At 31.9% G+C, this 23,788-nt stretch overlaps 1 protein-coding gene across 5 annotated transcripts in view; it reads right to left on the reverse strand.

Annotated features, from left to right (window-relative positions):
- Nucleotides 1-21,156, reverse strand: part of LOC134247450 (microfibril-associated glycoprotein 4-like) — a 66,986-nt gene extending 45,830 nt beyond the window's left edge. Inside the window, exons 1-5 of one of the 5 annotated variants that reach the window (XM_062729815.1) lie at nucleotides 6,182-6,604; nucleotides 5,942-6,081; nucleotides 4,928-5,024; nucleotides 4,326-4,493; nucleotides 3,165-3,537 (exon numbers count right to left, since the gene is read on the reverse strand). In XM_062729815.1, coding sequence (XP_062585799.1) covers nucleotides 3,335-3,537; nucleotides 4,326-4,493; nucleotides 4,928-5,024; nucleotides 5,942-6,081; nucleotides 6,182-6,530 — 957 coding nt within the window. In that variant the 5' untranslated portion in view covers nucleotides 6,531-6,604 and the 3' untranslated portion in view covers nucleotides 3,165-3,334. The other 4 variants (XM_062729814.1, XR_009987851.1, XR_009987850.1 and 1 more) reach the window with 4 other exon arrangements.
- Nucleotides 21,157-23,788: the final 2,632 nt, after the last annotated feature.

Raw genomic sequence — 23,788 nt, forward strand, 5'->3', positions numbered from 1 at the left:
GACGATGCTTTCTGTGTGATTATAGTGTAGATCTACTGATACACAGATGAGGCTTTCTGTGTGATTATAATGTAGATCTACTGATTCTCAGACGAGGCTTTCTGTGTGATAATAGTGTGATAATAGTGTAGATCTAAAAATTCAAAGACGAGGCTTTCTGTGTGATTATAGTGTAGATTTAATAATTCACAGACGAGGTTTTCTGTGTGATTATAATGTAGATCTACTGATTCACAGACGGGGTTTTCTGTGTGATTATAGTGTAGATCTACTGATTCACAGACGAGCTTTTCAGTGTGATTATAGTGTAGATCTACTGATACACAGACGAGGTTTTCTGTGTGATTATAATGTAGATGTACTGACTAACAGACGAGGCTTTCTGTGTGATTATAATGTAGATCTACTGATTCAGAGACGAGGTTTTCTGTGTGATTATAGTATAGATATACATAGTCTCATAAGGCTTAAAATTATGAAAACTTTATTCTCTGAATACATTAACTTATAATGTTATTGCTTAAAGTAAAAAAATATATATATTATTTTATAATAAGATATAACTGACTTCATGCCGTCAATGGTTTCTGTCAATTGTCTTTAGCCTACAACAACTTAAAAATAATATTTTCATATTCATATTTCTTACCTTTAGACATGTAATAGAATGTGTCTTTCTACAAATGTTTCAGCAATAATTTTTTTCATTTTTCTCTACAACTTTATTTAGCCTGTTTCTCTCTTCTTAATTATTTAGCCAGTTTTCAGAGAAGACTCCGTTTATTTGATTAGAGTTTAATGTACGACTGGGACTGGTTTTAATATCTGGAGAAAGCGGGATAACTCTTTTAATATTTTGCGACTCCTTTGACTAGAAGCAGTGAATCCTCAAGTTAAATAAATCTCCAATTTTCACATATATGTCATCTTCTTCTGGTGATATTGTATTATTTACAATTTATTTCGTCTTTTATCTATGGAACGAGATTGAAGTTTATGTTAGGAACATGTGACTCGATATGAGAATGTTAAATGTATGAATTAGTGTTACAGGCTGCAAAGTGAGCAGGTGAACAGTAACTTACATGTGGATAAACAAGTGTTGTCATTTTTTATAGATGAATATGTATTTATATGTATATATTATCTTAGGACGAATAGCTCTTTTGGTATAAAGTGACATAGAATATAGATATAATTGATAGTATAAAGTGATTTGGAATTTTAAAAAAGTGTTGATATTTTTTGATTACTGAGTAATTTTGACCTTAATTGTGCACCCTAACCTCAAACGTAATGGCTGCGCCCAGTATTTACATAAGAGTTCGAGAGAATATAGGTTGTTTTATTTTACTATGTAATTCAATTTTGTTGAGCAAGATTAAATCTATTAGTAAGAAAGAATATCTAAAGTATTGATAATGTATGTTTATTCCTATTTATTGTAATTTTGTTTTGAGGAAAACCATATCTAGTCATAAATCTTGATTGCAATAAGTCAATATATCTTGTCTGCTTAAAGTATTACAATTAGGTTATTTTTTTATGCAATTCATTTTTTTTTTGTTGAACAAGATTAAACCTATTAGTAAGAAAGAATAACTACAGCATTGACAATGTACGTTTTTGCCTATTTATTATAATTTTGTTATAAGGAATAGTCATAAATAATGATTGCATTGTGTCCCAATAAGTCAATATGTCTTATCCGGTTGAAGTATTACCTGAAGAACTGAAGGGAGAAGATGATACACATGTGGCAATGGCAGAATTTTAAAACTTCGTCAGACATATACTTTTTGTAATCATGCCAACTTAATGGTAAGCAAGAAGTACTCAGGCTATAAATAAAGACTTATAATACACCAGTCAATATTAACATTTATATCAGTAACATAAGAACACAAAATGTAATACACCAGGCAATATAAACATTTATATCAGTAAGATAAGAACACAAAATGTAATACACCAGGCAATATTAACATTTATGTCAGTAACATAAGAACACAAAATGTAATACACCAGGCAATATTAACATTTAGATCAGTAACATAAGAACACAAAATGGCTGTATTTCCTTAATATACGAGCTTGTTTTAATTATCAATTGACTAGAACTAATAGACTTTAGATAAAACATGACTAGAATTCAGACAATAGAGCCATTTTATTGAACGCGGGTAACAGTTTGTAAATATTTACGCTCTTACAAAAAAATCTTGGAAGGATGGGGAATTACATATTGATAAGATGTTTTATAATTATGCATATTTTTGAAAGATATAAAGAAATAAATGCGAATATTTTTATTTTTGTACCTCCAGCATTGAAACTGTACCCTTTTCTTCTTTCTCAATCCTGTTTTTAATTTAGTCTACTATACATTAATAATTTTAAAGCTTTTCAACATGTATCTACTTCTAGCTACAGAAACAGTAGCGTTGTGTTTAATATTTTATTATTGATGAAAACGCAACCGATCTCGTAAAGTAAGTATTGAGCATTTAACGACGATTTTTCGACAACTTTGGGGATATATTTTTCTTCATTTCTGCATTGGACTATCAATTACCTTTCATTCCCAAATGTAAGACATATTCTTTTTTCAACCTGTATATTATATCCGCCTCCAAACCCTTTATAGGTTTCTCTTGTGAACCCCCCCCCTAAAAAAGTTTTTTATCAATAAAAAACGATTGAATAAAGTTTTATGGATGATTATAAGGGGTCAGGGGGATAAAATATACAAGTTGTTAAAGAGTATTTCTCAAATTAGGAAAGATCGGGTGGTTTATTTAACAATGCAGAAAAGTAGAAAAAAATTATCCCTATCCGTGCGCAAAATTTAGCGCCGTAAAATGAACAACATTTGCATCACGGGATCTGTAGCATTTTTGTCTTAAAGACTCAAATATATATCAATGTGACGTAAAGTCTCTGAAGGTGGCTTATAAAACTTCAAACTGATCAAGAAGAGCGGGAAATTTGATTTTGGCTTATGACGTTGTTCAGTCAAGGCCTTCAACGTTAATGTCATGAAAATAAATCATATAATCTTTTGTTTTCCCATTCATTGGTTTGACATTACATGCAGCATTTCCACACACTGTATATACAAAATACAGTACAAGTAACGAGTAATATTGGTGTTTATACAAAATACAGTACAAGTAACGAGTAATATTGGTGTTTATACAAAATACACGTACAAGTAACGAGTAATATTGGTGTATATACAAAATACAGTACAAGTAACGAGTGATATTGGTGTTTATACAAAATACAGTACAAGTAACGAGTAATATTGGTGTTTATACAAAATACAGTACAACTAACGAGTAACTGACGCAGGACTCCGGGGACCACTGACCGTTAAGGAAGGCCAAGTGACAGGAGTTATACCACCAGCCCCCTCTAGTGGTACTGTCAGCAGCACAGTTATATCCACTAGCCCGTCGTTGTCCCTGTCCGGGGTCGAGAATGACATCCCAGACATATCTTTGTTAGATCCACCAGTGCCTAACATATAGTTACCTGTAAAATTATCAAAGAAAAATACAACATGAACACCTATTTCAGATTAGATCATTATTATTTATAAAAAATTGAAAGCTTAAAGTATCCATAGTATTCAACAGTAAAAGTCTTTTTTTGAATTACTTTAAATTGCATTCCTTTCAATTACAATGGATGAACACTTTTTTATTTAATATCTAACGTTGTTTTTCTGTCTGTCATTTGATTTCTTTTTTTGACTGTATACGAACATGTTGATGAGTCTCAACAGAAATAAAAGATTGATTGACTGATTGATTGTATGTTGTTTAGTGTCCCTCTCGAGAATTTTTCACTCATATGGTGACGACATCACTTGCCGGTTGAGAACCAGAAATTTTGTTTTATAATACATGTTAAACACGGCAATTGAGGAGTTCGCTATGTTTTAATAATAATAATAATTGTGTCTGGCAACATAACGTTGGAGTAGACGTGCAGTTTATTACTGATTGGCTCATATAATATGGACTGGTAATTTTCAATATACAAGGAAAATTTTACTTTCGAAATATTGATATCCACACATTACACCCTCTTCCCTTTAATTACGTAACTATAGGGCTGATTCTCAGAGAAAGAGTAGTCCATTTGTCACAATAAAGTAAATTCTCTCTCTCTATCTCTCTCTCTCTCTCTCTCCTTATCGGTCGCCATTCGTTCATTCATGTGAAGCTTTTTTTCTTAACATTGAAACTATAAATCTGAAAGCCTTCCCCTAAGAACCAAATGGTCGCCATTCGTACATTCTGTTACCGTTTACCTACACAGTGTCCCGGTAGCTGGTCCTCCAAGAAAAAGTCTGTATTTGTTGATTTCGTCAGCAACAGAAAACTGGTTGTATAATTCATAGAGCTTTGTCCCATTAGTCAGTGTGATAGAGACGTAGAGGGAGGAGTTCCTCCCCTTGGTAAGTTGATGTATAACCTCATTTCCTTAAAAATGTTATCAATGAGTTATTTAGAAAACATTAATAAAGTAAATTTTATTATTTCAGGAGTGGTGTCATATAAAGTAACATACAATTGCAAAAGTACACTGTATGCAGAAATTTCATTTGAGCAATAAACGAACATGTTTTGAAATCAAAGTAGGGAAATCGTTATATAACGAGTAACATATTTTACATTAATTTTTAAAAACTTCACTTTAAATGATAAAAAATAAAATGGTTATTAAAACTGTTAAGAATCAGAAAAATTATCATCCCTAAACCAACATCAGATATAGTTATAATGGATACAATGTAAACAGCAAATTCATGGTTCCCCGGGAGAGGGGAATATTTCTGCATCTGGAACCCTAACCCTTGGAAATCCATAAATTTGCTATGTCCTCTGTAGTCATTCCATAACTGTATATAGTTTACCTATCCAGTAGGATCCGTTAGGATTCCCGAATCCCGTCTTGTAGTCCGTCCACGTTCTGTCGAATGACACCGAACCACTAACCCGTTTCTGGATAGCCTAAGGTTTTATGAATTATGTGGAGTTAATTTCTGAAAGTTGTGAAGTTTTTGTTTGCTACGTTGTACTGTGAAGAATGTTTCAAATGAGTTATTCATAAAAACAATCATTCAAAAACGATTAAACTTTTTTAGTCCTAATATATGCAATTTTAAGCAATGCTCTTTTTTCTAAAAAAAAAAGTCTTTATACACCAAAAACTTTTTAAACTATATATATATTTTAAAATTTATGATATTGCAAAAGTGTTATTATGCTTTGTAAATAATAATATTTACTGTCAGATTTATATTATCTTCATGTAAATTAGATTAGAAATGAATTATTCAATGATCATTTAGCGTCATTTTCGCTCTTTTCAGGACAAAGATTTGATTGCAAATTTAAGATCAAAGATTTATAAATCATTCAAGAAAAATAAGATTAAATTTATCGTTGGGCGTGAGATAGAAAGAGAAAAAAGGGAATGGGGAATGAGAATGGAAAAGAGGGGAGGAGAGGCAGAGAGAACGGTGAGAGAGAAAGATAAAGAAAAAAGAGAAAGACAGAAATAAAGAGGGAGAAAGAGGGAGAGAAAAATCTTACTGTCCGTTCTCCACGTTTAGAGAGAGAGAAAGAAAGTGAGAGAGAGATAGAGAGAGAGAGAGGGGTCTAATACAGAGAGAGTAATACAGATAGAAATAAAGAGAGAGAGAGAGAGAGAGGAGAGGGAGGGGTGTCTTACTGTCCACCTTCCCCCTTCTGTCACCATGTCACAGAGAACGGAACAGAGAAACTGATAAAAAGAGAGAGTAATACAAAGAGAAATAAAGGGAGAGAGAAAAAAAGAGAGAGAGAAATAAATATAGAGAGGGAAAGAGAGAGAGATAAAGAGAGAGGGAGAGAGAGAGATTGAGAGAAGGATAAATAGATCTTACTGTCCACCCTGCACCTTCTGTCACCAAGTCACAGAAGGCGCTGACCTTGCTGTTATTACCAAATGGATGTATCTCATAAACACTAGATTCTTTATAGCCATAAATGTTGAGGTTCTTACAATATTTATATAGGCTTAACTCTGAAAGAAAAACATAAATACGTGATATGATAATAATCGTAATATAAAATATACTGAGAGCGAGAGAGAGAGAGAGAGAGAGAGAGAGAGAGAGAGTTACCTGACTTGATGGTTTGCAGTATGCTGCTCTTCAAATCTTCGTGGATGTTGGCTTCATTTTTCTTTAGGATATTAACCATCTCATCGAATTCTTCTTGAATGTTCTTTTGATTAGCGGTCATCCGCGTATTTTCTCGTCTTAAGGAAACAATTTGTTTCGCGATCTCATGTCTGAAGGACTCAATTTGTCTCGCGTTTTCTTGTTTTAAGTACTCAACGTTTTCATTGAATGTCTGTGTCGTCTGATCATTACGGACGCAATCATTTTTGTCATTGAAATACATTTGCTGAGAACTAGCGGCACAGAAGAACAAACCGCACACGAAGGAAGCCGACCAAACTTCTGCCATGGTTTTACTTGTGCGCTGTCTGAAAATAAGCGTCTCTTTAAAGATCGCAGTTTATATATTTTTAAACGGGAAGTTAAAAATTTCCCTAAATATTTTGCTACCGCAACACTTAACGCTCAGCAGTGAATTTTAATGAACAGTCAAAAAATGATAAAAGATTCAGGATACATATGTCATAGGTCAAATTCAGAGTAATGCTGATAGTGGATAGCATCATAAAACATTATTTTGTATATACCAATTTAAAGACTTAAAATAAAAACATTGTTTTTGAATGAGTTATTTTTAATTGATAGATATGAAAAAAATAAACAATACTTAATATGATTTTGTATATATTTACATTCATTTCTTTAATCTGTTAAAAGTACAATTACTATACTTTTAGAATGTGTTAGTGCTTATTTAAGACTAGTATTAATTCCAATGAAGATTTTCGTTTCTCTTTCAAAATAATCAATTTAAAACAATTTATTTTCTTAAATAGGTCAAACTTAAAGGTCAAGGTCGTGAAAAAAACATCATGTATTTACAATGGTATTGTCACTGGTTAATACTAATACACATGTTTAATGAGGAAATTCCTGTCTCTTCCCATTCAAAATATATGACTATGATGGCCAAGGTTGAATATAATGAGACAGACGGACAGACTGACATGCAGTACCGACCGGACACAACCTAACATCAGAGCAAACCCGAAGAAGACCTCTGGTTTGCTTGTCGGGTTCTCTCGGGGTCCGCTTCAGGTTAGCTTTTAGAAATGTTGGGACCGCTCTGGGTGCGCTCCGGGTTCGATCCGCGTTCGCACGCGGTCAGTTTTGGGTCCGCAACAGCAAACCCGGCTTAATGTCCTTGCTGTTCTTGAGAAGAAGATTTATGATAGAAAAAGTCCTCTGCATTTTTCTATGTAAATTGGTTATAATTGACAAAGGAAATTGTTCTAGAGAATTAAAAATATATATAACGTTTGCAGAGAAACAGATAGACGATTTACAAAATCTGATCAGGAAACCAGAAAAGCTAAAGGAGTCAAAACCTATGATCTAAAGTATTAAGAACTGTTTCTGAAAAGCTGTTGGTTATTTTCATGCATTATTTATGTTGAAAAGCTGAAAATGTATGACATATGTGTCCTTGTTGAAAAATATGTTTAAAAAATGTATAAAAATTTATACATGTTTAAAAATGTATATTTAAAATAAAAGTTTATGATTTAAAATAGTAAATTAGGGTGATCTGAGTAGCAAATAAAAGCTAAAACTGGTATAACTAATTCAAGCGCAAACCTAATTCAATTTTAAAGACAGATGATACAAACATTTTTTTTTAATTTGTTTTCATCTTTAAACACTTACTTGGTGTGATTTGTCTATATTTGTTTTATCAATTAAAATATTACTAAAATTTTCCAATTCTATTTCACTTTCCATTTCTTTGGAGAATTTTATTTTTAAGAATTATCCCCTTTTCTGAACTTGTGAAATGATATTAAGTATCATCCAAAGTAAAAATTTGTTTGTATCTTCTGTCCTTTATAAGAATTATTAACCTTTTCAATACTTATAATAATTATTTTTAAAATATTTTTTATCATCTTTTCTTATTCAAGGGAGAATATGACCAGAAGTATATCAGGTGATTATAAAAGATATACATGTATACTGTGTTTTTCTAGTAATTTGTTTGTTTGTTGTGAAAACATCCCTTTCGGGATTTTTTTTTCTTCATGTGGAGACACCACTCCTTAAAAATAACGAAGACAAAATGTGTTTGTAAAACACTGTTGCAGCTTTCAGCGAATGTTCAAGTTTCTCAAATATAAGTCAAAATCCAAGGTTAAAGGGTCAGCATTGTTGGTATTTAAAGGTTGTGAAAATGTGAAATCCCTAGTACTTTCTGTTGAAAAGTTATTGCCACCGAGGTTTAAGTTTTTTTTTAGGTGGATCAAACTCTATGGTCAAGGTCAAAATTTTTTATACCTGTTGAAAGTTCACAATGAATACAGTTTTATACACATGTCAAGCATGAAAGTCCTTGCAAAAAGTTTAAAGTTTGGTATTTTTCCTGTAAAATTGGTTCAAACTCCAAGGTCAAGAGATCAAGAGGTAAAAATTAGTGGTACTCAAAATAAAGGTCTTCTCACATGGATTTTTTAAATATCTATGAAATGTAGAAGCCATGTGTATATCCCAAATTAGAAGAAACAAACCTAATAAAAATACAAGAAACAATATTTAATATTAGTCAAATGGGAAAAAATTTCTACCTTGGAATCACAATATCATTTATCATTTCAGGTACAGACAGAGACTAGGGAGATCGGACCCCCACCCCTCCCATCTGGAATGAATAGGAGTATACTGAAGCAAAAAAATATTCTGAACTTAACCCTGTGTACATGTACTGAAGTCACGTCGAGAACGGGAGATGACTTCGTCTACTGTGGCATGCAATGTTTTTTTTTACCCTTTTTGAACTTCAATCTAACCATTTGCATTTCGGTGTATTTTAACGCAATCTTTACTAAACCTTGTACTTACCATCCTGTCAATTTCATGAAATGTAATCCATATAATTTAATTAAGAATACAAAATGATTTTAACTGATACACAATCAGCATACGCTATCGAATTCGGCAAACCTTTTCTGATTTCGTCGCCTTCATTAGGTGAAGTGAAAATCAGTCGAGGTGTGCCAAATAGTGAAATTATGGATGATGCAAACCCAATCTGTTGCAAAAATTTACAAAAAAGGAGTTCACACGAAAACATGTGTAGTGCATGAACAGATTTTCAACCTAATATAATAAATGATGTTTTAACATAACTTTAACATCTAGGCCTTGGAAAAGCAAAACACGTGTGGATGGTGGTTGGAGGGGAGGGGGCGGCCATAGACAAATTGATGGGGTAGTATTTTCAATGTTTTTTTTCTTTTTTTTTGCCTGACGAAATACTAAAAAACAGTTTGCACATATTGATAGATTCATCTAAAAAGCCTTGATCTTAAATAACATAATATGTTGTTGAGAAAGTAAATTTTAAAAAGTTCCAATAATGGGCAAAATATTTATCAAAATATAATTTACATCATTAATTAAATTTTGTTATTTCAGACTGGTGATATATTAAGCATACGGAATAGATATAAGAGGTCCATAAATCACATAGTCACCTGAAAATATTATGCTCAATTTGACGAATGCACGTTCTGTGATAATTATTAAATTATTTTTTTATGTTTTCCCTGGAAGCACAATATAAATTAGCGTGTTTTAAGAGGCAAAACCCTTAGTGCAGGCAATACTGTCTCATGACAGCATCTAGTTTTTCCTGTCGGTGTATCTTGCATGATTAATTTGCTTTCTTTTTTTTTAATTTAAAACCATAATGTCACATTATTTATCATTTTCCCAGTACAGTATTTCTTTTATTCAAAAGAATTGAAAATCAAACGGTGAGATAAAATCATTAAGTCACGATTGTTTTTGATTTTTTTTAAACAAATAAAAGACACAAAACACTCTTAAGAAGACTTGACAATCGCTAGGAATCTCCTCTTTCAATTGGTTTATTATAACAGATCACAAGCACCCTTTAACACACTTTATAATCATAAGAGTTTCCTTTTTTCCCCCTTAACGTTACTTATTATGAGGAAAAAGGATACACTTTTAAACATTTCACATCACTATGAGTGAAGCTTAATCATGATGAGAGTCTACTACGAGGGGTTATCAAAATGTTCGTGGACTGAGGCAATAAAATTAGTACTTTGTTGTCTAAGCTTACAGAATTTTTAAGGAACATAAAACAACAAAAAATAAAGAAATGTTGAAAATTTTAGCTTGATACATTCATTTTTGTCCAAATTATTATAAAATAAAACGGACATTAGGAAATATTGGATGAGTTTAATTTCTCGATTTGAAACCTAAAGTGCCACACTATTTTTTCATTATTTTTGTCATTCTTTCATAAATCAGAGAATCAAATTTAAACCCTGAGATATAAACAATCTTTGGAAATAATAAAAAACAACACATAAACATTGTTTAAAACTCTTAGTGTAATACAATATTGTTATTCATGTAACTTACTCCTGACCACATGGAAAAGTTGTACAAATCCGGACCCAGAAAACATTCAAGAAAGGGAAAATATCACCCTTAAACCCACATGAACAGGGAATGAAAATGCTACTCAAAAGCAGGTTTCCTATAAGGATCTTCGATGTCACATTTAGGTATAATATCGACGTTCAATGTATATTCACTACCTTGATAGATATTCCACCTTACCACATTCCACCTTTTCTTCTTTGATCAAAATAAAAATCATTCCTGTTCCCATGTAAAACAACTTTATTTATTGTCTCTCATCAGACATGTTTACTATGGTTGGATCGATTGTAGAAACAGGTAAGGACGATAGTGTAGATGGTAATTAAAAATATCTCAATAAATTAAAATTTATATTATCTAAAACTTATTCCATGCTACAGAACTTCTGCATGAAATAAACATCCAAAGATCTGTCATTCATAAAAAACGTAATAATTTCCGTTGAAAACCTGACGAAAAATTGTATAAATTAACACCCAACTCACAAAAAAAAATAATAAAATGTATTTCTACCCATGTGCTTGCAATAACTTCAAAATCAACAATAAAATATCTATCGTTCAGCAAGGTGTTTTTTTAATTCTACATACATCATCTCTAGTTGTGATTTTTTCACAATAAGGATGCTTCTTTTAAAATGACTTTCTAGCCGACATGAAATTCATAAAAAATGTTGTATGGATCAATGCAGTTATTTATATTTTTTCCCAAAATTTATTTATATTTTAAATGTAGCAAAAAAATCAGTATATCGACCTTAATTACATCATACACTGTACAAATATTGATATGGGATTGAGGGCAACATTGATTATATTATTCTACAAGGGATTTTATATTGTCCGACGCATGGTTCATTTATAAAAACAAGTTCAGAAGACGTGGTATGCATAATTGAGTGTGTAAATAATATCCTAATGATATGAAAAACGCGAGCCAGCATTTGATTTAATGACACATTGTATTTGCTTGCAAGTCCATTTAATTTACAATAATTACAAATTAAGAACTTTCTTAAAGATGAATTTAAACGGGTTTTTCTTCAGCTAAAAGTTACTTCTTAACAGATAAAACACTTAACCAGATCATACCGATTCACCAAGAAGGTTATATTAAAGTGGGACCTGTCTTCGAATATTCAGTTCAGGGTGTGACCGGTCGGCAGGGGATGCTCACTCCTCCATGGTACCTGATCCCACCTCTGATGTTTCGGAGGTCCGTGTTTGCTCTGCTCTGATTTTATATATTGTTAAATGGACTTTAAGATTGAATATGTTCGTTATCTCCATATCCTTCTTCAATATCTTTAAAAAATCTGCTTTTAAATAGAACCCATACGGAATGCTGCAGTTGACCATCAAAAGTCGTTAACTAGCAGTCAAACAATGCAACTGATAACGTGAAAACTGTTGACATTAAGAGACGAATTCTTTTCTGAAAAGTGTTCAACTGATTTGAATAAAAGGACAGGCTGACAATTAGCTGAATGCTAATACTTTGAAACTTACTTATAGAAAAACAATTGAACATTAGTTGAACACTCCGCCTTTTTTAGATTAAGTGTAAGAAAATCTTTCTGATTGTATCGATGTTGGATTCGAAATTACTTTATTTAAGATCGATTATGGAATACCATAATTACAAAAACCTAGATTTGAATCAGTGCATGTTTCTGTAGAAGATGGGAATTTTATTGTCTTTGTGAATGAATCACAGTATGAAATCTTTGTAAGTATAATATTTTGGGATTTGACTTACTAGGCTTGTTATTTTAAAATAGATATTAGGGAAAAAATAAAATAAATAAAACCACAGTAGCCAGTAATACAGTACAGGTCCCTATTTTCCTGTGCCTTTTAAAATCTAAAATGAATTTTGAAAAAGTATCGAGCATCAAGTATTTTGTTTCGTTCCTTGTTGTGTTGGTAAAATATGCCATTACCTTAGACTAAATTTATACGTAAGGTATCACCTTTTCTGCACAGAAAGTGAATAAGGCACGTAGCAACTCATGAGATTGTGTCAGCTCAATTTATATATAACATACATTTACAAGTACATGAACATTTATGTCAATTTAGACACTCTATTGTTTTGACTTGTCATACTCAGAGGAATGGCAACTTAATTTTCAAGAACACTTTATCTTATAGATTTAAAATTTCTCATCATTTTTAAATAATGCATGCCACCAAATTTCAATGACAATTGGAGATTAATTTTAAGATAAAATGGGGAAAAGTCCAATGCCTTTAATTCACGATTTTATACCTGATATGTATACCCAGTAGAATTCACATTTTATATAAAATCAAATCATCAGTTTTTGACAAATAAAACATATAACATTTTTTTCTTTCATTATTTATTGCATGATTTATTTATCTTTTTAAAATTAAAACCAAAATATCACATTATTCTAGTATTTTTGTCATTCTTATATAACTCAAAATCATTGAAAATCAATTGCTGATATATAGTTATTAAGCTTCACATGTTTAATAAGCTGTTGAAAAATAAATAAAAAACATAACACATTCTGAAGACATGACAATCCTGAGGGTTTTCCTCTTTTAGATGAGTATTTATAACAAATCACAAGCACCCTTAAACACACACTTATCTTTATTTAAGTGTTTTCTGTCTCCGCTTAACGTTACTAATTATGAGTAAAAAAGGAAACCTGTCAAGACATCTTACATCACTATGAGTGAAGCTATGTCATTTTGAGAGTCTACTATATTGTAAAACCATGGAATATCAACGACAAAGCATGTGTTAATCTTCTTTTCTGTTCTAAAATCACGGTGAATACATTAATCTATGAAAGAGGAAACTGCCGGTTTTCTACTTCCTGCATATTTCTTGGTCTTTGGGTCGTTATAAAAAAAAACGCACCCTTTTGTATCTGTGTCAATTTGAACATAAAACATGTTTGGTGCAAAATGAACAGTACCATAGGGTTTAACAAAACGAGAACCTTTTCTTTGAATGCATTTATTTATAATTTTTAGCTCTAAGAATAAAAAATATATATTATTATATAATGAGATATGAGTGACTTTATGCTATCAGTAAATTCTGTCAATTGACAACTTAAAAATACTATTTTATGATTCACATACCTAACTTCTGGAAAATAAGTAATAAAAGTAGATTCTACAAGTGTTCCAGCAATTTTTTTTTATTTCTCTCTACAACTTAATTTCGCCTGTTTTCAGATGATGGTATAGCTTTATTGATCAGAGTTTAATATACGAATAAAAAGGGGTGGATTTTTATTTTCGGGGAAAGCGGGATAACTCTATTAATATTTTTCAACTCCTTTCACCGGAAGTAGAGAGTCCTCAAGTTTAATAATTCTTTCATTGCCACATACATGTCATATTCTTCTTTCTTCTTCAGGTGATGTTCTATTATTTACAGCTTATTACATCTTTTATTTGTTTGCTCTGCACCTGTTTTGTATTTTTTATAGACTTTGATATTGAATATGTTCGTTATCTCCATATCCTTCCTTACACTTTTATCTAAGGGACGAGATTGATGTCTATGCTAGGCACATGTTGTGATTCAGTACGAGAATTGTAAATATATGAATTAGTGTTAAAGAGTTTAAAGTAAGTAGGTAAACAATAGCTTACATGTGGGTGCGCATCTTTTGTCATGCTTTATAGATGCATGTGTGTTTACATGTATATACTGTCTTAACACGAATGTTTCTTTAGTTATAATGGGGCAGAGAATAAAGTTTTAATAGATTGTATTAAGTGATTTTGAAAAAAAACATGCTGATATTTATATATTACTGAATAAGTTTGACCTAATTTGTGCATCCCAGCATGCCTTAAGCGTAATGGATACACTCATTTTTTTTTTACATGTGAGTTCGAGTAAAAATATGTTGTTTTACTATGTAATTCAATCTTTTTCAGTAAGATTAAGCCTTTTTGTGAGAAAGAATAACTACAACATTGATAATGTTTGTTTATGCTCATTTATTATAATTTTGTTCTAAGGAAAAAATATATCTTAAATATAAATTTTGATTGCTTTGCGTCGCAAAAAGTCAATATGTCTTATCCGGTTAAAGTTTTTCCTAAAGAACTGAATGGAGAAGATTACACACATGTGGCAATGGCAGATTTTTTAAACGTCTTCAGACATATAATCATGTCAACTTAATGATAAGCAAGACGTACTCAGACCATGAAGAAAACCTTATAAATCTCAAAGCTATACTAAAATTGATATCAGGAACAGAAGAACACAAAATTGCGTTATTTCCCTTATACATGAGATTGGTTTCAATTTTAATACGTTAGCCTAACAAAGTGCATCTATTTATAATAATTCATGCAAAAAATGGATTATATATTGTTGACTAACATATTTCTACTCTCTTTAGGGTATTAAAGTCGAATATTTAGACTTGAATCCATTTAAATACAACAACATCTAGGATAGGTAAATTTTCAGTATTTTACATTTCGGGGTATATACTCCAATAGGCAATAGCGGAAAAGTAAACATGTTGAAATATCATTTTTCTTGTATCTATCCATTGTTGGGATGTATGTCTATCTTTTAAAAGCAGATTTTTTAAGATCGAGCCCATTTAGTGCCGAGTATAGAACTACCTTAAGAACACAAAATTATTTCCTTAATACACGAGCTTGTTTTAATTATCAATTGACTAGAACTAATAGACCTTAAATATGACATGACTAGAATTCAGTAAAATAGAGCCATTCCATTGAACACGGATAACAAATTGTAAATATTTATGCTCTTGAAAGAAAATTTTTTGGGAGGAGTGGAGTATTGAATATTTAGAAGATGATTTATAATTATAATTAAGCATAATTTTCAAAGATATTGTCTCATGACTGCAACGATATATGCTCAGTTTCTTTACTGACAAAATCAGGTACAGTTATGAGTTTATAGTTTTCGCAAAAGAAGAAAAAACGCGATTTTTTTTATTTTTATACCTGCAGGATTGAAACTGTACCTCTTTTTTTTTCTTTTTTTTTGTTCAATAGACAACATTGCAGCCTTTTCCACGAAAATACACGATCAAGTAACGAGAAATATTGGTGTTTGAAAATAAAATTTACGTAATTATTATCTCTACATCATTTATAAACTGTAACAGTATGAAATTCTAATTATCAACACACATGTACGGAGATGACAGACTGATGGATACTACTTCTACACAGTTATGTGACCTTTCACGGTGATCAGTTGAAATTCAAGGAATGTATTAAAAAAAAAAACATTGTCTTTGTTGTTAACATACTTTATATCATTAGACTATTAATTATAAAACTACAATTGATAAAATAAAAACAAAACTTTTATTATGTAACAATACTTAATGCGATTTTCTTGTTTTTAATTATGAATGTTACATGTGCAACACTATCTTAAACATAATACACATAAGGACTTTTCAACAAATTCATTACACATAATAACATTATATATTTATTACATTGTATATACTGTTGAAACCACCATTATGTCTTTAAATAAAGTTTTCATCATCTATAATTAAAAGTATATAACTTTTCATACCATGCGTGAACAAGTATGGATAAAAGATATAAAAAGTCAGTGAGGTTTGATCATCATGAGTGTTTCTTTTATCTGTTTACTATTAGTCACTGTAGGATACCATGGTCTGAACCAGGACTCCGGGGACCATTGTCCGTTAAGGAAGGCTCGGTGACAGGCGGTTAAACCACCAGCCTCCTCTAATGTCACTGCGAGCAGCACAGTTACCAAAACTCAAATCGTAGATATCAATCCACCTGTCATTGTCGTTATCCCTGTCTGGGGTACTGAAGGACATCCCAGACAGATCGTGGCTTCTCATACCGTCTCCTGAAATACAATAGTATAACAATATAAATAGACACAACAGTCATCTCCAGTCAATCTGTCATTATCTTCTCATGCTGTCTCCTGAAATACAATATTATAAAAAGATACAACAGTCATCTCCAGTCAATCTGTCATTATCTTCTCATGCTGTCTCCTGAAATACAATATTATAAAAAGATACAACAGTCATCTCCAGTCAATCTGTCATTATCTTCTTATGCTGTCTCCTGAAATACAATATTATAAAAAGATACAACAGTCATCTCCAGTCAATCTGTCATTATCTTCTCATGCTGTCTCCTGAAATACAATATTATAAAAAGATACAACAGTCATCTCCAGTCAATCTGTCATTATCTTCTCATGCTGTCTCCTGAAATACAATATTATAAAAAGATACAACAGTCATCTCCAGTCAATCTGTCATTATCTTCTCATGCTGTCTCCTGAAATACAATATTATAAAAAGAAACAACAGTCATCTCCAGTCAATCTGTCATTATCTTCTCATGCTGTCTCCTGAAATACAATATTATAAAAAAAAAACAACAATCATGTCCAGTCAATCTGTCATTATCTTCTCATACTGTCTCCTGAAATACAATATTATAAAAAGATACAACAGTCATCTCCAGTCAATCTGTCATTATCTTCTCATGCTGTCTCCTGAAATACAATATTATAAAAAGATACAACAGTCATCTCCAGTCAATCTGTCATTATCTTCTCATGCTGTCTCCTGAAATACAATATTATAAAAAGATACAACAGTCATCTCCAGTCAATCTGTCATTATCTCTGTCTGGGGTAGAGAAGTGTCTAACATAGAGTCACCTATAAAATTATCAGAGAAAAATATAACATGTACACCTATTTTAGATTAGATCATTATTATTTACTAAACATTTTAAGCTTAAAGCATCTATAGTATTCAACAATAAAAACTTTTTTTGAATTACTTTAAATTGCATTGCTTTCAATTACAATAGATGAACACTGTTTTCATTTAATATTTAACGTTGTTTTTCTGTTGTCATTTGATTTCTTTTTTTTTTTACTGTATACGAACATGTTGATGAGTCTCAACAGAAATAAAAGATTAATTAATTGATTAATTGATTGATTGCATGTATGTTGTTTAGCGTCCCACTCGAACATTTTTCACTCAAATGGTGACGCCATCACTTTCCGGTTGAGAACTAGAAAATTTGTTTTTGAATACATGCTATACACGGCAATTGAGCAGTTCGCTATGGTTTTCGTGCCAGCGTCTACTACGACACTGGACCTTGAATTATAAGATCTAATCTAAAGTACCAGTCTGCACGTCCTACAGTTGGATTGGAACCCGCGACGTAAAGATTCCCTACTTCACGGCTCTAACCACCGCGCCACGCTGGTGACATCAACAAATTTAATTATTATTTCATTCATGTGAAGCCTTTTTTAAACATTGAAATTGGTAAGCCTATATACGTACATATAAAGAAGGGATATTCAAAACAATGGTTTTATGAACCAGTAAATTGATATAACATTTAAGGAATGACTCTAATTCTTGGCATATTATCGAGTATAATCTGGTTTGGGTCAGTTTACGCTTTATAATCCACGAAGCGGATTATAAAAAAGCGTAAACTGACCCAAACCAGATTATACTCGATAATATGGCCAAGACTTAGAGTCATTACTTATAATTTAATTTTAAAATTATTAAACAACTTTTGATGTAAAATTGTGTTGCTTTTTATAAGTTCAAATTTACCGCGCAATAATACAACCGTAGTAACGGAAGTGATTTGAAGCAAGGGGAGGTAATAACTGATACATAGATCTAGCAGCCATGATGCTTGTTTACATGGGGTAAGATCGAGTAATTGTTTATAGTTGAAGGTAGATTTAATAAATCTGGAATTTTCCATGGATTCCGAGGACTGGAAATGAGGGGATTGCATGGATATGATGATTAAGCTGGTTGTCAAGGGGGTGTGTCCCCATACCAAACCAGATTATACAAAATGTTATGCGTTCCTTTTTGGAAATCAACCAATGAGAGGCGAGAATACAAGCAAAATTAAATTATTAGAAAATAACGGTTTGATTTTTTTTTGGGGGGGGGGGGGTTGCATCTCTTTAGGTTAACAGTACAGGAAACAATATCTTTCCTTCCATTTTATCAACACATTAATCATTAGAATTCTTCAAATTTGTGCAACTGGATGCAATATATGTAATGATCTTCTTTCTTTATTGTTGTATTGCTTGTGTTATATCTACTATGTATATCTCCAACACAAAAGCGGGATAATTACAAAAAGTCATTGTAAGTAATTACATTTCCAATATAATTTCGTGAACCAATAAATTGATATAACATTTGAAAATAACAGTTTGATTTTTCCACGTGGTGGGGGGTGCATCTCTTTAAGTTAACAGTACAGGAAACAATAGCTTTTCTTCCATTTTATCAACACATTAATCATTAGAATTCTTCAAATTTGTGCGACTACACGTAGATACAATTTGTGAAGTTAACTTCTTTCTTTAGTGTTGTATACCTTTTGTTAAGTCTGCTATGTTTATCTTCAACACAAAATCGGGATAAATACAACAAGTCCTCGTTATTGAATGTAATAATTACATTTCCAATGCAAGTTGTTTTTTTTTTAATTCAATAATCATTAAATACCTTAAGTATCAGTCACATTATCCAGCGATTGGGTTTACGATTAGAAACCGATGCGTTTTTGATGAAAATGGCATGGTTGCCGGCAGGGCACCACTAGTGATCGGACGGTGACTGAGGCCATTTTGCGAATCGGTGGGGTCATCGGTAAGAAATAGTTCGTAGGTAAAATTCAACGATGTCTCCAACGATGCCCCACATCGCTCCTCATCGGTAACCCATCATTAACACATCTTTAAAGGATCGGCTGATGTATGGCCGAGCATCGTCCAATATCCGTTGAATCAGAGGTCATCGGGGGGTTGAGTGGTGTTCAACAGATAACGGCCGATCATCGGTCGATGTTCGACCAAACATTGGCCCGTAGTCGACCGATGTACGAACGATGTTCACCAATGTATGAGCGATGTAATATACATCGGTCGATTATCCTGGAATATCGTTTTATAATTAGCAATGCATCCCTTGGCCTTTGTAAGTCCGGCGGGCAACCACGCATTGGTTGCTCATCGTATACCCATCGCAGGATAATGAGACTGATACTTTAAGGACTACTAGACCGATGTGGACCGACGTTGGGGCATCGTTAACACCACGGATTAACACTGATTACACCGGTTTACGGCTACCGGCCGGGAAATGTGACCTAGGCATTAATTGATTTCTCTGTATTAGTTATATATCTGACAGCATTACGTACAAGTATGCATGTAGTATTTATGACGTGAAAATGTTGTTCAATCTTTTAGCAATTTATTACTGATTGGCTCATATAGTATGGACTCTTGATTTTCAATACACAAGGAAAATTTTACTTTCAAAATATTGATATCCACATACCCCCCCCTCCATTAATTACGTAACTATAGGGTAGATTCTCACAGAAAGAATTGGTATTTGTCTATCTGTCACAAGAAATTAAACTCTTTCTCCCTCTCTTTTCTTAATATAGGTCGTCATTCGTACATTCTTTTTTTCCGTTTACCTACCCAGGGTCCCGGTAGCTGGTCCGCCAAGAAAGAGTCTGTATTTCTTGGTTTCGTCACCAACAGAGAACTGGTTGTATAATTCATAGAGCCTTGTCCCATTAGTCAGTGTGATAGATACGTAGAGGGAGGAGTTCCTTCTCTTAGTAAGTTGATGTATAACGTCATTTCCTTAAATATTTTATCGTCTTGTAATATATAAAAATTTAATAAAGCAAAAAATATTTATTTTAAGTTGTCGTATAATTCAACATATGATTATGAAGGTATGCAGAAATTTCTAATTGTGTAGTGCATGCAGCAATGAACATACATGTTTTGAAATCAAAGTAGGGAAATCGTTATATATTGTATTTTACATAAATTGTTAAAAACTTAACTGCTAACATTTTAACTGCTAAAAAATTAAATGTTAATTTAAACTGTTAATAATCAGAAGAAATATCATCCCCTAAAACAACATAAAATATTACACGGTTATAGAATTGGTACAATGTAAACAGCAAATTAATGGTTCCCCGAGGGAGGGGAATATTTCTGCATCTGGTACCCTAACCCTTGGGAATCCATAAATTTGCTTTGTCCTCTGTAGTCATTCTATAACTGTTTATAATTTACCTATCCAGTATGTGTCATTGGCTTTACCAAACCCATTCTTGTAGTCTGTCCATGTTCTGTCGAATGACACTGAACCACTCACACGTTTCTGGATAGCCTAAGGTTTTATGATTTATGTCGGGTTTACAAAAGAAAGTAGTGAAGTTAAATTTTTAAAAATTATGATTTAAACATAAAAGATTCATTCATAAGTCTTCTTTAATTATATTAATACCAACAACTATTTAAAGTTGAAAAAAAACTTTGTTATCAAAATTATTATATATAATTTTTTTTACACTTTGTAATTAAAAAATATTTATTTCGGAATTTTATTATCCTTATAAATTTTCTGAGAACTAGCCGCACCAAAGAACAAGACGTACACGAAGATAACCGCCCAAACTCCTGCCATGGTTTTACTTGAGCCCTATCTGGAAATAAGCGTCTCTTAAAAATCTCTAGCTTATAAACCCTTAAACGGGAAGTTCAAATTTCCATAAAAGATGAATCTACAAAAACACTTTAAACTTTCAGCAGCGACTTGTAATCGAAAATGAAGAAACAATAAAAATATCACAATGCATGGGTCATATGTAAAATTCAGAGTAACGCTGATAGTTGGTGGCATTATACGAGGGTCATTCAAAAAATACGTAGACAATGTTCCTCATCGTCACATTATTATTACAAGAGTATCGATCAACACATTTTCGTAAATAAAAACATTTAGTTTGTCGATGTGTGAAGTTTCATTTGATTTGATTACACAATTTTGAATTTTAAATTAAACACATGCTAGCCAATTTAAAAAGCAACATGTTTTGTTGCCATGGAGCACGATTAACCAACATTGTAACGTCAAAACAACGTTGAGAAAGTTTCTCAAAATTAGTCTGCTTTTTAATTTCATACACAGTTTGTAGCGTCTTCTCCATTCGTAAAAATGTATCCATAACACTGAACACTGTTTACAATTGTGCAAATAGCTTGAACTAGATTGTCATTGTTTTCAAAATTCCTTAGGCCTACCGCGGAATCCTGTTACTCCCGAAGCAGTGAAACGGACATCACAGTTAATGACGTTCTTAACTCTTTTAACAAGATTTTCAACTATAACCTGTTTCTTTGCAGACCATCCATCGTCTGATTTAAACTTGCTACCTCTCAAAAATTGTATTTTCCATTTTATACTAACACACGGCTAATTTTTCATGCATTTTTTCGTTTATACAGATATTTTCAAGCTTGTTAAAGAAGTTTCCCGAATGGAAAACAAAATTTTATTGCTACTCGCTGCTCCGTGACGTCCTCCAACGTCATGGTTTTTTGCCTTTTTTAATCAAGTCCATATGTATTTAGAGACTGATACCTTTTAAACGGAACGATGTATTACAGTACCTGATATCATCCTTAGTAATTCAGCAAAACTGAATTTAAACATGTAAATTTTATTTTGTTACGACTCCATTTATTCGAATTCTGGCTATAGATACTATAAACTGAAAATCAGTAAATTACTCAATTCTGACGTTTTTTGATAATGAATAACAATTTATAGTACAAATAAAAGATGCAAATTATTTGGTGATTTTTCTTTTGCTATCAACATAATGGTACACAATAGCTACAAGCAATAAAACAATTTTAATTAATCTACATAGATACGTAATTCTGAATCAAGAGGACCCATTCTTTAAATTATGTTGAATCATATGGAACTCAAGACATCATAACACAAAAAGGGGTCATAAAGTTAAAGCTCTTTCTCTCTCTCTTTCTCATCTCTTTTTCCTCCTCTTTTCTCTCTATCCACCTCTATCTATCTCCTCTCTCTATTTTACACAGGCAAAGATTACTGTGACATCACTTCCTTGTTCCAAATGATTGAACGCATCAATGGGGTCTTTATTGTGATAGAAAAAAAATTTTAAAAAGAATACAAAACAATTATTTGAAGAAATATGTGGGTTCGTTTTTGCATTTAATCCTTATAAAGGATTCCCTTTGCAGTTCTGTGAAGGCTTCCCGGAGCTAAAAATGCATTTAAAACGTAACACTACATTGCAAAGTTGATTTTGAGCTTTATTATTAAGTGATGTACTTAAGAACGCCTAAATCAATTGCATTCTTATAGAGAGTTCTCTATATATAAACATATTTGTTACGATATCACATGACCTTGTTGATCACGTGACGGTCATTTCTTCTTTTTTGGAATGTTTTACATAAATTGCTTCTGCGCAGGTTTTTAACACAATTATTATTAATTTTTTGTCTTATATAAAACTCGTTGCATCCTTGTGAACCCGAATTGTGCTTGGGAAAACTAATACTATTTCTTTGGTAGAAAATATTTCACATTAATTTCAACTTACCGACAAATCTGAGGGTACTTTCCGCTGAATATCGTCATTTGTTTCAAAACAAATCCACCGTACATTTTCCCCAAGCAGGATTCAGTAAAAGGGGAAACGTCTTTTACATATTTCTACAATAGATATTAAATAAATCATCATTAATAACCTGCATAATGCTCTTTTATACACATATTATGAATTCTGCCTCTATCCACAGGTACAAAAAAAGGGTATATGTCAAAAGTAAATTGTCGTACGTAGTTTGAACAAGCTGATTCTTAAACAAGAGTAATAAGTAGTAAGTATCTAAATTATTCGGATATATTATATTATTGAAAAAATGATGAAAATACGTTTATTTTAAACTAGCATCGTGCATCTTTATATACAGATTTAAATAAGGTATAAAGTTTATGACACTCTCTCCATCATTAAAGCTAAAGTATGCAGTGACTTGACGTCATTTTTAATTATTACGTCATACATTTGTAGTTCTGAGAAATGCTTTCACAGAGTACACTACAATATTCTCGGGGAAGCCTTATCGTACCTGTGTTCCCGAATTTATTTTCGATTTTGAAGTTATGAAATGTACAGAATTTTACTTTTT

The sequence above is a fragment of the Saccostrea cucullata genome, unplaced genomic scaffold (assembly GCF_032062105.1).
Source record: "Saccostrea cucullata isolate Sc308-1 unplaced genomic scaffold, CSIRO_AGI_Scuc_v1 ctg9955, whole genome shotgun sequence".
In the NCBI taxonomy this organism is placed as follows: Eukaryota; Metazoa; Mollusca; class Bivalvia; order Ostreida; family Ostreidae; genus Saccostrea; species Saccostrea cuccullata.